Genomic DNA, 16,886 nt, shown 5'->3' on the forward strand with positions numbered 1-16,886 from the left:
CGAGGGCCAAAACCCACTCAAGGATTAGGGTTAATGCGTGTCAGTTGGCCGGTGAGACAAAACTGTGATTATCAGTAATGACAGAACTTTGGTAGTGTTTGTTAGATAGATAATGAGAGAAATTGTTAGCAGTTGTTGTAACTAGACAAGTGTTTGCTGTGTATGTTGTACAGGAGTGGCGACTATAGGGAGAAACTCAGTTGTGCACTTGTCATGTGAAATCTATAGATATAAAAGGCAAAATGTGTGTGACCATTTTGTGTATGTCTTCAAAAGACTTTTCTCGCATACGGTTCCGATGTCATTACGATCGCTTACAACTGTTTATATGGGTCCTAAATAATAATATGTAGGATTTGGGAAATTGCGTCGCATCTAGATTTATTTACATCGACTTTTACAAAACTATTGCTATTTTGGCTTCTCGCATGTTGATGAGGCTTTTTCGTATAAAAAGCGAAACTAATTCAAAGTTAACAACGAACAACGTTCTCGGCATTGCGCCGGGAAATGTCCAGAAGCAATCAGCTTTGATCAATGTTGTACATCAGACGATTGTTATTCAATCTGGACAATTGGGAGCTGGATCCCCTCCCCCCAACATCTGTTGGGGAAAAAAAACTTCTAGTTGACCTTCTTAATTAGGTCAAATGGAAGCAGCAGAGTTAACTTTTATTGCGCACGTCTGTTTTTATAGTTTAATAAATAAATTCAAACCTGAGTATGTTGTATGTATGTCGCGGTGGCCTGATGGGTAACGTCTCCTGGGGTTTTTTTTTTTTTTTTTCACACATTATTTTCCAACTCAAGGGTACGGGTTCGATTCTCATACTTACCTACCAAAACATTTTTTTTTTATTTAACCCCACCCCCACCCCCACCCGGAGTTTTGATTTACCTCAAGACACCCGGGCATCGCCGGGTACCCCCGCTAGTTAATAGTAGAGTAGAGACCGACTCACTACATCTCTTCTGTGAGAGAAAGGAAATAGAGTGGAAAAGAAGGCTTCACCCATTAAATTAATGAATATGAAAAGACTTGACTCCCCTACTACTAACATTTTATTTATTTTTCTATATAAGTATATCTTTTTTCTCTTGTTTTCTTTTTCTCTTGTTTTCTTTAGCGTACAAAACATTAAACGGAACTTCTTAAAAATTTTATTATTTGAATTTTAAGTGTTGTTCAGAAAAACGAGATTTGAATAAGATCTTGTAATGTATGTATAATGTATGATTCCAATTCCGGTTATAAAAAAGATGAGTATCGGCTGAAGAGAGTTTGATATGGATATCTAAAACGGTCCCCCTTATTATCAGGTTTGAAACCGACGGTACCGATGACTTATCTCATCTAAACTTTCTTTAAATATAAATAAGTATAAAGAATATATAAACAAATGAAAATTAAAAACCAAAACGACTTCACTGCATCCTGAGCAGCACCAAGTAAATACATGTAGTTTTTATTATAATGATTGAAATCTAAGATTGCAACGCGCTATGTTTTTAAACTCTTATGAAAAATATGTTCTTATCAGACGTTAATCATTTATATGTTTTGGTACTTATCTTAATTTTTTTTTTATTCTCAATATTTCGGCTGTGTGGCTAGTTAGTATCCGTTTATCATAGTTAGTAATTTAAACTCAATCGGAATCGAGAAAAAAAATCATAACTTTCTGGGAATCAGAGTCAGAAAAATTTGTTTCTTTTTTCCGATGTCAAAACGATTCCTTTAATTATCTTTTTTTATTTAATTTTGGTTTAAGAAAAAATTTTATTACTGGGAGTAATAATAAAATAATAAGTATTTATTGATTTTAAACTTCCAGTAAAACTAAAATCTATAGATCACCCCCCCCCCTCTCCTCTTACACGTGTGTTTTTACGTTTGAGAAAATATACCAATTTTATACTTACATATTGAGAGATTTATAAAGAATCGGAATCGGGAATTTGGTACGGAATCAGTAATTGTATCAAAATCGGGAAAAATAATGGAATCTTTCCATCCCTAATAATTATCATACTCAATTTAACATCCATTTTATATGCTTGCATGTGTTGGACTGCTTTGTGAAATTTACTTCCTACCTAAACTATCTCGAACTAATTGTAGTCATCCCTCTTTTACTCAAATCCATTCCTATTACTTCCTGTCATGTTTAACTTGGTCTTCCTCTACCAAATATCTTGCTATTCTATATCTATTAACACAAGAACTCTATTCTTTCGTTTTCATATTCGGTTTAACATCCGTTTTACATAGTGGCATGTGTTATGTAACTTTTAGAAATGGACTTCAGAACTAGCCTATCTCTGTCAGGTCTACATTTATCCCTCTTTTTCTCGGCTCCATCTTTATCACTTTTTCTAATGTTTACCTTGGCCTCTCTTGTTAATTAATCCTGCTACCTCAACTGTTTTACATCGACTAACCCAAGAACTCGCACAATATTTCCAGTGTGACCAAACCATATCTTGCTATACTTTCCAGATTTAATTTTTCCTCTGAGGTCATCAGATCTAAGCTCATCTTTAAGAATCACATTATACATATATCATTCTCGTGTCATTTATCATTTACTAGCCTGGGTGGCGTGACGCGATGTGTGTAAAAGAAGGAAAATTGCAAGCACAAAAAAAAAAAAATTAAGAGTAGTAAGCAGGCTCGAACCTGTAATGCGCCAGAGGAAAAAAGAGGTGAAAAAAAAAACTGTTTTATTGATGTGCCTACTGTGGTTGTGACGTCATGAGCGGTTGAAATAACGCCTTTTGAGCGACGTCGTGAATGACTGGCAAAAAATGTCAGCGGAAAAACCGACTCTCTCTCTCTCTGTACAAAAGTGCCCAGTTAAGGGTGAAGGAATTAATATTTTAAGCCAATTTTTCGATATTTGTCGTCCGAAGTGTCGAGCTTCAAAATGATACCAATCTTGTGAAAATCTGTCACCTCTGTTGAAAGTTTTTGCGAGACATACAAACATACATACATACATCCATACATACATTTAAACAGACAGGTGAGATTTATATTATAGATTATCCTTGAAAGATTTGTAGACAAAGTCAACGGAGAAGTGAAGAGTGTAACAAGCAAAGAATGAATAAAATAAAAATAGTTATCTTTGTAAACCTTTGAAGAAAGCGATGCCGTAGCAGTTCCTACTGATATGACATCAAGATGGATAATTAAATACTTATTTAGGGCAAGAATGAAGGTTAATAGGATGGAATGAATGCCGGCAAAAATTGAGAAATGCGCTGAACCAAGTTTGATTATTTATGGGAAAGTTCATGGCAAGTACTTAGCATAGCATTTAAAGATGATTATATTGTAGTTTGCAGGGAAGTAGGCTCACGGTAATATGTTCCACAGACGGGAGCCTTTGCAAAGCAGCTCTCTGTCTATGGATATTTCTTCCAGATAGTAGGTCCTGGATATGACCTAAAACTATATCCGATGGTGAGGCCCCACCTTGTGGGCCTTGGGGAGTGTGGAGCCACCCTTTAATTGCCATTGCTCCCAGGTCCACTCTGACCCGGAGTGGTAGTACCTGTTAGGGTCCCAACTATGGGTTAAATAGAATCTGACTTGAAAAAAAATATACTCCATTAAAAATCGTTCCTCAAAATAACTAGATTTGGCATTAAATAACCTGAAAAAGGTTGATATGCCGTAAAACAAAAACAACCAACCAACCACTCCAGATGGTAGGCATAAGAAGAAAGAAGGAGAAAGTCTTTCTTTTGTTCTGGTAAAAGACAAGTTAATTTATTTATTGCAGACTATTATTCTCATCTTTCTTAGTTGTTGCTTCACAATGTTTCGGCCAACTATTCCTCTGGTCTTCATCAGGTAGTAACCGCAACAGGATAGGAACTCTGAATCTCCTGACTGCATTCACAGCAAATACTGCCTTCCACAGCTATTGTCGTCTCACCACATTTTGGCCAAGTAAGCCTCTGACTGGCTTTGGGTAGGATTGAAACCGTTCTCTTCAGACAATTCTCACCTGGAACCATAGAGATTCACTGTCTCTAACCACTGCGCCACCGGCCCCAAAACATCGGCAAACAGCAACTAAGAAAGATGAGAATAATACTCTGCAATAAAATAAATTACTAAATAATACTCATCTTAATAATGAATTCCAATTAAATACTAAAAGACAAGTTGTTGCTGTAAATGTTTTCTAAGGTGGAACCGGAGATTGGAGTTCAGTCGAGCATATTGTATGAAAATAGTTGTGAAAACAAACTGATCTAAGTATGATGAACGAATTTCAAATAACGAAATTTTTTTTTTTTTCTTGGATAGAAATCTTGCCAACAAATAGTATCTGCACTTTGTATATTTTTACTAGTATTAAAATACTGTTAGTAATAGTATTTTAACTAGTATTGGGTTGATTTATCAGAATTGAAAAATCGAAATATTTTATGAAATCAGAAAAATTTTAGCCTAATTTCAGATTAAAAAGAACATTATTATTTATTGAATTAGTTTAGAACTATTTTGTAGATGAGTAAACTGTATATTTTTTCTGCATCTCTATCAACTGCCCCACGGACCCTAAAGGGGTCATGGTACAGTTGATAGAGATGCAGAATATCTGCGATTCCTGGTGAGTGTTGTCTAGAGATAGCAGTTTTGATCCCACCCAAAGCCAGTCAGAGGATTAGTTGACGAAACCGTGGTGAGATGACAATGGCTATCGAAGGCAGCAATTGCTGTGGATATAGTTGAAGGATTTGACATTCCTATCCCATCGCAGTTAACCTGACAAAAGCCAGAGAAACAATTGGGCGAAACGTCGTGAAAACAACAACTAAAAGATAAGGATAATAGTTCAAATAATTAAATAATAATTAACATTATTATTATTTAAAAAAAAAAAAATTATTTTTTTGTTTAAGTACTACTGATAAAAATATTTATTGATTTTAAACTAAAATTTATACATAACGAACTTCAGGGGGAAAAAATGGCACCAGTAAAGAATGTTACAGGTAAAAATTTCACAAGTGAATGAATAAAAAAAAAAATAGCACAAATGAAAAATTAGATAGAAAATTTCACAATACGTTTATCAAAATCTTGGATAAATAGTGGGGCAGGTTATCTCACTATTCCATAAGAATCCTTCACTTAGTGATACAAGCACCAAGTGAAAAATTATTTCAGCAATCTGCCCCACTAAAAATGGAAAACATTAAGAAGTTTGAGAAAATGCAAATTGTAGCCATATTTAAAAGTAGATAAAGACTCTGTTACTTCATTTATTTTAAAAAAATTCTAAATTAATGAAATTTTACCTTTTAAGGCAATTTTAAAATCAGAATCAGTAATTGTATCGGAATCGGAGGAAAAACTTTGGAATCGTCTCATCACTAATTTCTTCATGATCACATTTGAATTTCTTGAAATAACAAGCAATCATGTTCAGAGATAAATGACTTCCTGCATTTTCCTGAATTATCAAAGTCGAAGAACCTTTTCTAAGTTCTAAAAATGGGCTATTTGTAAAACTTTGACATTTCAGATTGTACCTGTGTTGTTTAACATCTCTGCACACAATGATTAATTAAAAAAAAAAAAAATTATTATTAATTTAATTGTTAAGCTTCTATTTTCAGGGTAGAGAGTGCAGTATCAAAGGTCAATCTTTTTTTTTTTTTAAATTTTCATCTTTAAAGGTCAAATTTTAAAGAGTTGAGAAAATAATTGTGGACCCCCCCCCCGGCCTGAAAACATTTTTTTTTATCTTGAGTAAGTTAATATTAGCATCCAAAGTGCAATAAAATAAACAAGAGTGTGTTTTTTTAATACCTTTTATTTTTCAGATTGGAAACCCTGATTTAAAATTGTGCTATGTATATATTTTATTTTTGCTTACCCTCCTTTTTAAACTTCGTTTTTTTTATGATGTCACATATATGACATATGCTGCGCACACACACACACACATATATATATAGTAAGTTATGGAAATATATATGGTAATTAAGCTACACAGAATATTTTGCATTTCATTCTCGTGAGAATTCGTCGGGCTTATGATGAATTCTTACGAGAACGAAATGCAGAATATTCTGAGTAGCTTAATTGCCATATATATTTTCATAACTTACTACCTAGGTCTACCTATGTATTGAGTACTGTTGAAGTAAATACTGAAAAATTTATGCATAAAATTATATCTTCGTATATTAATTTATGTGATTAAATGAAGTAATCATATATATATATATATATATGGGGAAATATGTTTATTCAATTATATTTCACCTTTTATTTATACCAATCTTTTAATTTATTAAGCTCAATGTAACTACAGAGCATATAACAAATAAATGACAAAAGTCTATATTCTAAATTTCAAGATGTTAACCATCTTACTGTTTAAAGTTGCAATTATCATTTTTTTTTAATTTTGTTATGTCATCTTTGAATTCAAAGATGGCGTTATAAAATGAAAAAAAATAATTGCAATTTTCAGATTTTGTAATCATGCGCTTTTATTTTCTTGTAAAATTGATAAGTGCTTTTCTTCTTATGAGTTAAGGGTGAAATAAATTCAATAATTGCCATAATAATTACATGAATGATTTTGCACTACAAAACAGGTGCTGTTAAGAATTGTGCATGTCAGCATACTTAAGGAAATAAACGATAAGATGGTCAACATCTTGAAATTTGGAATACAGACTTTTGTCATTTATTTGTTTATATATATATATATATATATACACTCCTATGAATCTGATTTTTTTTTGTGTATATTGATATTCATATTAAAAATACAACTTTGTTATATATGGTTTGTGGTATTGCATTCATCTGCAAAAAATCTAGTTAGTTTGCATATTCTTTTAAACATTCATTTTAATTAATTCTCTACTAGTTTTTTCGGTTTTCTTATGGGATGATCATCTTATGGGAACAAAAATGGATGGTCATATTCAATGCTGCCAAGACTAAGGTTGTTTCCTTCAATAATTATAAGGAACCTTCTCTACCACCAATAGCAATGGTTAAAAACACATTACCTGGAAGTACTTTTAAACTCCTTGGCCTAACGTTCACAAGAAACATGAATTGGAACAGATACATTGAGAGCATTGCTAAGGCTGCTGCAAAGAAGGTGGGCTCTCTCTACCATGCTAGAAAGCTACTTATGCCTGAAAGTATCCTGTACCTCTACAAGTCCACCATTCGCCCATATATGGAGTATTGTTGTCACATTTGGGCTGGTGCATCTGCTACTAGTCTCTCACTTCTGGATAGGGTTCAAGAGAGTCATCAACCTAATAAGACCTGAACTGTCATCTAAACTTCAGCTCCTGTCCCATCAACAAAATGTTGCATCCCCTGCCTGTTATACAAGTATTTTAATGGTGAATGTTCTGACAAACAACAAGCACTTGTACCTCCTTGACGTAAATACCCTCGTCAATCCCGACAAGCAGCCAAATCCCACCCCTACACAGTAGGGACCCATAGGGGTAAATGTGGAGAAAATGGCTTACCGTACAAACGTCCTCATGTCTGTCTGTTTTGTGAGTCGCACGCGTCGAGAAAGAAAGAAAGAGTCCATCATGGTTGCCGTGACGTTTTGTAGTGAACAAAGTCTTGCGGGATCACGTGAGCGTGCCTTATAAAAACATGTCACTTGTGGGTGGGAGAGGAAGGAGAAATCATTTGGCGTTTGAGAAGCGTCAAAATCAGTTGGAAGAATTTGTGTGAGCAGAGATTTTTGCATGTTGATTGACTGCAAACTATTTCGGCCCATTTTTTTTGCAATGGACAAGTTTGATCTAAGATTGATACCAGACTTCGACGGCTCCTCCGGCGGACCCTCGGTAGTTGAGTGGTAGGAAAAAGCTGAGCTGGTCTGCTGGCTTTGCTAAATAAAGGATCCCACGCTTGTCATTCCATTGAGGCTGACCAAGGGGGTATACTCCATTTATCAACAGCTCAGGGATGAACCAACTCTGGAGAAGGTTAAGGAGGCACTATATGGACCCTTTTATTGCCTGGAAGCAGTTCACCGAACAGCGGCTTGGGTTGGATGAGATGGTGGTCTACCTGGCGATTTAAAGAGATTAGCTGCGCCGTTTGGTGGAGTGACTGAACGCATATTAAGTTGTGCCTTTCTCACAGGACTCCAAGACGACACCAGCCGACTGCTACGAGCATCATCAAGGCTTAGCGAGATTGGGCTTCAGGAGACCCCGCAATATTTTAAAAGAAAAAGATGCAAAGCCAGTGCTAGCAGCTGCAGAAGCATCTACTCCATTAGAAGATGGCGTAAGCTGTTACAAATGTGGCAGGCCAAACCATTTTTCTAGGGACTGCCGAAGCCGAAACAATGTAAAGGACACGTCTGCTCAAGAAACGACAAGACGCATACATTGCTACCGGTGCAACAAGCTAGGTCACGTAGCAAGGAGTTGTCTGGGAAACGGACAAGGGGTGTAAACTATAGCGCCAGTATTCTCCCCCGATCATTGACAAATAGGGCGCTACCCACAGTGAGAGTGCGCATGAACGCTTTGCGCTTGTAGACACAGGGTGCATGCAGACTCTCATGCACAAGGCATGCTGTGACGCATGGGACAAGAAGAGGATTCCAGTACTGACAGTTGGCGGGGGCACGCTGGCCTCTTGTGGAGTTAGTGTCATTCGTACATGTGTCGGGGCAGGGACCTTCTTGGTTATGACCTGCTGTTAGGAATGGATGGTATCAAAGAATTGGGTGGTGTCCGTATCGATGGTGAGAGTAAGGCACATTTTTCTAATGCCTGCCTTGCTCTGGGTGCATCCATGAAACTGGAACAGTCTGACTTACATGCGGAATTCGACCAGTGTACGAGATCCTGGACAGTTTCTTAGAAATGGTCGGACGAGCAGCCACCCAGGAAGATGTACAATAGGGTTCCGGAATATAAAATTCCCCCTGGAGTTTGTGGAGAATACGATAAGGAACTACAGACTTGGATAAAAAATGGATGGCTAGTTCCCTATCCAGAGAAGGAATTGGGCCCCCCAAAGTGTTTGAACCCATTAATGGCGGTTATCCAGCATAATAAACAGAAGGTTAGGCTGGTACTCGACTATCGGAAACTAAACGAGCACGTAAATCCTTTTACAGCCCACGTGGATGTATGTACCGAGAAGTTGAGGGAATGGCGGCAAGCAGGATCTAATGTATCTGTGCTGGATAAAGCATACCTTCAAGTGCATGTCCATCAGTCACTATGGCCCTATCAAACGGTGCTCATCAAGGGAGAAAGGTATTGCTTAACCCGCATGGGATTTGGACTTAATGTGGCGCCATCAATTATGCAAAGGATTGTTGACGCTATATTGACTAAGGATGAGCGCATTCAGCGGGCAACATGTGCATATATTGACGATGTGTATGTGGATGAAGTAATTGTGCCTGCAACGTTCGTAAAAGAACATCTTCACAACTTTGGCCTTCTCAGCAAGGAACCAGAAAGGCTACAGGACGGTGCAAGAGTGCTCGGTTTGCAGGTCTGGGAAGAAGATAATGTCCTGTGTTGGAAACGAGGCAATGAAATTCCAGGTATGCCCTGTGTTTTCACGCGACAGAACGTATTTTCATTGTGCGGAAAGTTGGTTGGACACCTTCCTGTGGGTGGGTGGCTGGCTTATTATTGCAGTGGCATTCATCAAACAAAGAGCCTCTGACGTCACCACCGAATGGGATAACAAAATTTATGACGCCCCTCTCAATGCAATTGTCAGAGAGGTCCTCACCAAAGTGCACAAAGAAGATCCAGCACGGGGCAGATGGTGTGTTGACAGCCAGGATTATAGTGTATGGGTTGACGCAAGCTCTCTTGCCATTAGCGTGTCGTTAGTCCATGATGAAGCCGTAGTGGAAGACGCTTGCTGGTTACGCCCAGAAAAGGACTCCCACCACATAAACCTGGCAGAACTCGATGCAGTGATCAAGGGAATAAACTTGGCAATCCTTTGGAAGATAACCAACCTGCGACTATTCACAGATTCTGCTTGCGTCCATAAGTAGATTTCAGAAACTCTTATCGAACGGGCTAGAGTGCAAACCAAAGCAATAAGCGAGATACTCATCTGTCAGTGGCTCAACACGATTATGAGCCTGGTGAATGAATATACACTATCAATGGAGGTTTCCCTGGTAAGATCCAGCATAAATAAGGCAGATTGTTTAACAAGGGTACCTCAAAGATGGCTTGATGCCATAAAAAGAGCTGTTGAACTGACGCAACCTCCCTGTGCCGCATTTATGATCACTAGTCAATCTAATCGGATTAAGGAAATCCACCAACAAAGCGGGCATCCTTGAGTCAAGCGGACCCTATATTTTGCTAAGTTGGTTGAACTAAGAGTGCAAAGGGCAGACGTCATGGAAGTGGTCAAAAACTGCGTAGAATGCCAGTCCATTGACCCGGCACCCGTTGACTGGGAAAAGGGGAAGTTGGAAGTTAGGAGCCACTGGAGCCGGCTAGCGATAGACATTACTCACCACAGTGGCAAGGATTTCTTGGCTCTCATTAATTGCAGTCCGTGTTGATTGACTGCAGTAAAAAAGCCTTTTACTCTAATAGTTTCTTACCCAGAACTGCTAGACTTTGGAACTCCCTTCCGGTTTCCTGCTTTCCCAACTGTACTGACATGCAGAAGTTCAAGTGTAATGTAAACAGGCATCTTGTTGCTTATCTCCCTTCATAATATTCCTGCAACTTCCCTGATGGTAGCCCCCTACTTCAAAGTGGCACTGTGCCTTGTTTGAGGTGAAAATTGTATAAAAACATTAAAAAAAAAACAGTTTATGTTTACGTCTTTGATTTCACATCCATTAAAATGGATTTTACAAGGTTGTTTTAAAAACCTGGACTTTAGTTGCGATGAACATTCAACTCATTTAACAGAATCAAAAAGGCCAGTGTTTCACACGTTTTGGCAGCCATTTGCAATCTGGAAAAGGTGAATGTGTGAACAGTTATACTTCGGAACTATCGAGGAGCGTTATGTTTCTGAATTTTTGTGATGAGGGTTGATTAGTTATATTATTTAGATTCTTCAGACCACTGTTCTTTTTTTTTTTTTTTTTTTTTACACAGTGATCACCATTTATCAAGGCCCGGAAGCCACTCAGGGATAAGGGTTATTGCAAGTACATTACGTTAGTGTGGAGATTTGATGAAGTGTTTACTTAAGGGGGCGGTTCATTAGGAATTTGTTAACATTGGACTTGAAGACATCCAAGTTGTAGTCCGGAGGGAAGCAGGCAGACAGAACAGAGTTCCACAGGCGTGCAGTTCTAAGAAAGAAGCTTTGTTCATGGAATCCGCGTTTTGATTTAGGCACAGATATAGAGTGGGGGAAATTTTTCACAGTGGATTCAGCTAGACGGATGTTTTTCATGAAAGATTGGCGAGAGGGGACCAGAGATTGGAGTTCAGACGAGCACCTGCCATGAAAATAACGATAAAACAAGGATAGGCTCGCAACGTCTCTTCTGTGGGAGCGAGGTTGCAGGGTAGGGAAAAGGGAATCCCCCACTAAACCACGAAGTCTATTTTGTACTCTGTCAAGGCATGATAGGCTGTTTTTGGCAGCTCCTGTCCAGATATGGCAACAGTATTCCATCCTTGGACATACTTGGCTTTTATGATCTTGAGTTTGTTGCAGAGAGGCGAGAGATGTGTGAAGGTTCCAATCGACTGTAAAACTAATAAAGTAGACACAAGGCAAGGAAAGTGACGATAATAGAAAAGACAGGTGACAAACTTGGATGTTCGGTTAAAAGCGATAGGATATTGTGTTTTATTGTTTATCAAGAAAAAGATAAAATACATGGCAATGCATTCAGGATCAGCTGAAGTGAAAACGGGCGTCTCCCAAGCTTAAGATTTTAGTGTCTTTGAAGTAGGAACGAGGAGCTGGACGCTTATGGACACTGAGTGAAGTAGCTGGACGCCTGTGGGCACTGGTACGAGTAGCTGAACGCCTGTGGGCACTAGTATGGGTAGCTAGTCGTCTGTGGGTACTGGTATAGATAGCTGGAAGCTGCATGAATGAGCTGAAGTCGTTGCAGGAGTAAGCTAAAGTCGCTGGAAGCTGTAGGAATGAGTTGGTCAATGGAAGTGAGCCCAAGTAAAGCAAATTCAGAAACTGGAATAGCAAGCTGTGAGGGGGAGGCAGTAGTAGAGAGTCGAGTGTGCATCACATTCTGATTTGCTGTGAAAGGCACTTGTTTCATAACAAGTTGTTCATGCTACAGTCGACTGACACCAAAAAACAAATAGTGTTGAAATTAATTTTAGAGAGGATTTCTTAGCAGCAAATTTGTATTTGGTGTTTATCGCCAGTATTTATTTAAATCTTTTATCTAAAAGTAAAAAGTCTGTTATTTTGTTTCATTGCAAAAAATTGACTTTTGTATTTTTCCTTTGTTGTTAAACAAAAAACTTATCTTCTTTTTAATGTCCGGTTTTGGTTGCGGACATGTTTGCGTTTTCTTTTTCCCAATTGTAAACAAACTAGTGGTAATATGGAACCGCGACAAGGCTCTCTCCCTAGATAATTGAACGTTATCAATTGCCAAAGAAAACAATGTGACAGACAGTCATATCAAGGGTTCGTGTAGATGTGTGTCAATGTATCTGCAAGGATCGTCAAATTGATGAGGACAAGTGGGTCTGCATGGTTGATGAGAAAATTTATGGTGTACATGGCTCTGCACAGTTGGTACATGATTGCATTAACCAATATCTGGAATGACAGATCCATTTCGCAATACACAAAGAAACTACTCCTGCAAGTCACCCAAGGCGTGCCAGAGGTTTAATTGGCCAAAATGTGGTGAGACGACAACAACTACAGATGGCAGTGATGGCTGAGAATGCAGTTAGGAGATTCGAAGTTCCTATCCGTCGCGGTTACCACCTGACGAAGGCCAGAGGAATAGTTGGCCGAAACGTTGTGAATAAACAAAACCAATAAAAGATCAAAAACAACAACTAATAATAAAGATGAGAATAATAGTCCGAAATAAAAATAAATTAATATAGACTCCTGCAAGATTTGATATTCTCAATAGCAATATAAGGAGCAGAACGTTGGGTCTTGAAGAAAGTTGACAAGAGAAAATTTGCTGCTTTTGAATTGTAGTGCTATCATAGATTTCTTTGTGTAAGCTGGGTCAACAAGCGTACAAACGAATCGGTTCTGGAGAAGATTGAGCCATTCCGAAGACTGCTGGACAACATCAATGACAGGAAATTGCGATTTTTGGGACATGTGGCCAGAACAGGGGACCTAACAAAAGATCTGTTCTTTGGTACAACCCCTGGCAAAAGAAGACGTAGAAGACCAAAACCAAGAATGTTAGATAATATGAAGGACATCACAGACATTAGCATAGCTGAGTTGCTCAGAATGGTGCAGAACTGGAGTCAGTGGTGACAATTCGTGAAGAATGTCATGGCTGGTCAGTAATGATGAGGGCTAGGACAACAGCATATTCTTTTCATTGTTTTGACTCTCAAGTATATATCCGACACAGTTATACACAGTTAATCAACTGAGAACCATATCACTCTATATAAAAGCATATAAGATATCAACGGATACACACTCGAAAGTCAAAATAATGAAAAGACTATGCTGTTGTCCTAGCCCTAGTAATGACCATTCCGTCAAAGAGAGAGAGACATGCCTCTGCACGGTTGGTTAGAAATCAAGAGTGAGTGCACGATTGTTTGAGTTATTAGTTTGCATGTGCATCTGCAGAATCCAAGAGATGAATGCAAGTGACTCTGCACTGGTTGACAGTGTTATTCGTGTTGTAGAGTGAATTGTCAGGATTGGTGGTGCACTGTCATCAAGGTCAGTTGCGGGAGGTTTGCTGTACTGGTGTCTGCGCACATTGTTCAAAATCTCCTCTGTGCATTGATGAGTTTTTTAGTGTGCATGTTGCAGCTTAACTCATCTCGAACTGGTGCAACTTTGTCCATCATGGTTGTTGGTGATGTTCATGACTTTTTTAGCGTGCTACATGTGAAGCTCTGGTAAACTCCATGCCCAGGAGAGTAAAGGTAGTTTTAGATAATGATTGTGGTCACACTAAATATTGAGGGTTGATACGTTAATATTGACAATTTTTCGTAAGGGGTGTACTCACTTTTGTTGCCAGGGAGTTAGCTTTTAATGACTATATTTTGAGTTATTTTGAGGGAAAAATAAATTAACTGTGTTATATATGCTGCAGATAGACTACTTTTCATTGTGTCAAAAAATCATTTTTTTCAGTTTTGTACTATAAAGAGATATACTTAAATATTTCTTTCTTAGAACTGCACGCCAGTGGAACTCTCTGCCGCTTGCCTGTTTCCCACCTGACTACAACTTGGACGTCTTCAAGTCCAACATAAACAAACTCCTGACAAACCGCCCCCTTAAGTAAGACACTCTATCTAACCACCCAATACTAATGATTACTACAATACTATCTAATTGATTACTGTACACGCAATAACCCTTGTCCCTGAGTGGCCTTCGGGCCTTAATAAGTGGTAAACCCCATGTAAAAAAAAAAAAAAAATTTGAAGAAATGTGAGGGGTGGACTCACTTTTGTGATACACTGTATATTGTTTCTGAGTTATTTTACCTTTTATGTGACATGCTTGTATATTAAAGATAACATTTATATTGGTGAACCATTGCTAACTAAAACAAAAATAATCACTAGATTATGTGCATCCTGTACAGAGTTATAGCTGACCTCAGAAATCATAATATGAAAATTATACTTAGTGATGCAATTTATTTTACAAATGTTGCCCCACGGGCAGAAATCAGAAGCTCTCAGTATTAATGCTGGAGTCTCTCTTCCTTTTTTTTTTTTTTTTTTTTTTTTTACATAGGCATCGTCACTTATCAAGGCCAAGAGGCCAGTCGAAGATAAGGGTTAAAGAGTGTACAGTAGAAATTGGACAATATAGTAATCGTTAGTAATGGAAATTCGGTAAATTTGTTAACTTATATGGAACGGCTCATCAAAAACTTGTTTATGTTTGACTTGAAGGCAATCAGATTCTTCCTGATCTTCCAAATCACATCCTTACATCATTCATAGACATTTATGCTGGCGATACTACAATCTATAGTCGCACATCAAAGACCGTAAACGACTGATCTTGAGCAAGTGGTACAATGGGAAAAGAGGTGGCTGGTTACTTTTAATGCATCTAAAACCAAGCTTCTATCTTTACATCATCAACGCTCTGATGCCATCTTGAAATGAACCGCTCTCGTCTTGGGGAGGCTTCATGTTTTGACAAGCTTCTGTGCTTGACCTTTACTCCTATTCTGAAATGGAACATGTATATCAAATCCAATGCCAAGGTCGCTGGAAAAATGGTGGGATCCTTCTACCACTCCAGTAGATATCTCACTACTGATGCAATTCTCTACCTATATAAAAGTCAGGTACACCCAATGATGGAGTACTGTTGTCACATCTGGGCAGGAGTTGCTAGAAACAGCTTATCCTGCCTTGACAGAGTTCAAAATAGACTTTGTAGCTTAGTGGAGGATGCCCTTTTCTCTTCCCTGCAACCTCTTTCTCACAGAAGAGATGTTGAAAACCTGTCTCTGCTTTATTATTATTTTCAAGGCAAGTGCTCATCTGAGTTTCGATCTATGGTACCTCCTCGCCAAACTTTCACAAAAACACTCGTCTAGCCAAAACCACTATCAATAATTTCCCACACTCTTTATCTGTGCCGAAACCTAAATGTGAATTCCATGAACAAAGCTTTTTTCTTAGAACTGTACGCCTGTGGAACTTTCTTCCAATTCCCTGCTTTCCAGCTGACTACAATCTGATTGTCTTCAAGTCCAATGTAAACAAGTTCTTGATGAACCGTCCCCCTAAGTAACCCAATTTACAAAATTCCCACTACTTATGTTTACTATGCTATAATCACATTGACTAATGTATACCTATTAACCCTTATCCTCGAGTGGCCTCCGGGCCTTGATAAGTGGTGATTCCTGTGTAAAAAAAAACAATTAATATGTAACACTTGCTTCATCAATTGTGGCTTTTTATATTTAACCAAACCTGTGTTAGCAATGGTGGATTTATCATTTTAAATCGATCCTCTTGTTTTTGCAGTTGTCAATCTGTTTATACAATTGGATGCTTCCACAGTCGAATCTGAGGAACTTGTAACAAATATTTTACGCTTTCTTACAAGCACCTTCGAATGGTTACTGAAAGGAGGCTTTCTCAATAGCAATGGTAAATATTATTTTTTGTTTTGTTTTTATCAGTAAAATTATTCTCGGCTTTTTATTTTTCAAATTTGTCATATGTGTTATCTGTAGATTGGTCACGTCTGTTGTGGATGCATATAGTGTTTCGATTTCAAGTATGACAGACCGACGGACACACAGACTAAAAAAAATGTTATTTTAAATTTATGTGCAACAAACTATTAAAATTCAATTTTAAATGTGTGCGTGACAGACTAAAAAGATGTGAATTTAAACTTACATGTGACAGATTAATAAAACTGCTATGTTAAACTTAGGAAAACTAGTAACATGCTGTATTATTATTATTCATCGGACTACTGTTCTCATCTTGAGTGTGATTTCCACAATGTTTTGGTCGATATAATCTCCGACCTTCTTCAGGTGTATTTTGTCGAACTCGGGAATGTTTCTGTCGAACTCCGGAATTTGTACAAAATTTCGAGAGGAACCCTTTATTTACTTCACGGGGATAGCGTGCTCTTGTTCCATCAGCCATGACTGGATAGAGGTCCTAAGTAATTCGCAAATGTACACGTG

General features: G+C 37.9%; 1 protein-coding gene across 2 annotated transcripts in view; it reads left to right on the forward strand.

Annotated features, from left to right (window-relative positions):
• LOC145265583 (meiosis inhibitor protein 1-like) overlaps positions 1–16,886 on the forward strand; it is a 768,286-nt gene that overhangs the window by 678,597 nt on the left and 72,803 nt on the right. For both annotated transcript variants that reach the window (XM_080121585.1, XM_080121586.1), the window contains one exon: positions 16,207–16,332. In XM_080121585.1, the coding sequence (XP_079977711.1) occupies positions 16,207–16,332 (126 nt within the window). The remainder of the gene's footprint in view (positions 1–16,206; positions 16,333–16,886) is intronic.

This window comes from Euprymna scolopes, chromosome 40 (genome assembly GCF_053919585.1).
Source record: "Euprymna scolopes isolate OS-2025 chromosome 40, ASM5391958v1, whole genome shotgun sequence".
Taxonomy (NCBI): domain Eukaryota; kingdom Metazoa; phylum Mollusca; class Cephalopoda; order Sepiida; family Sepiolidae; genus Euprymna; species Euprymna scolopes.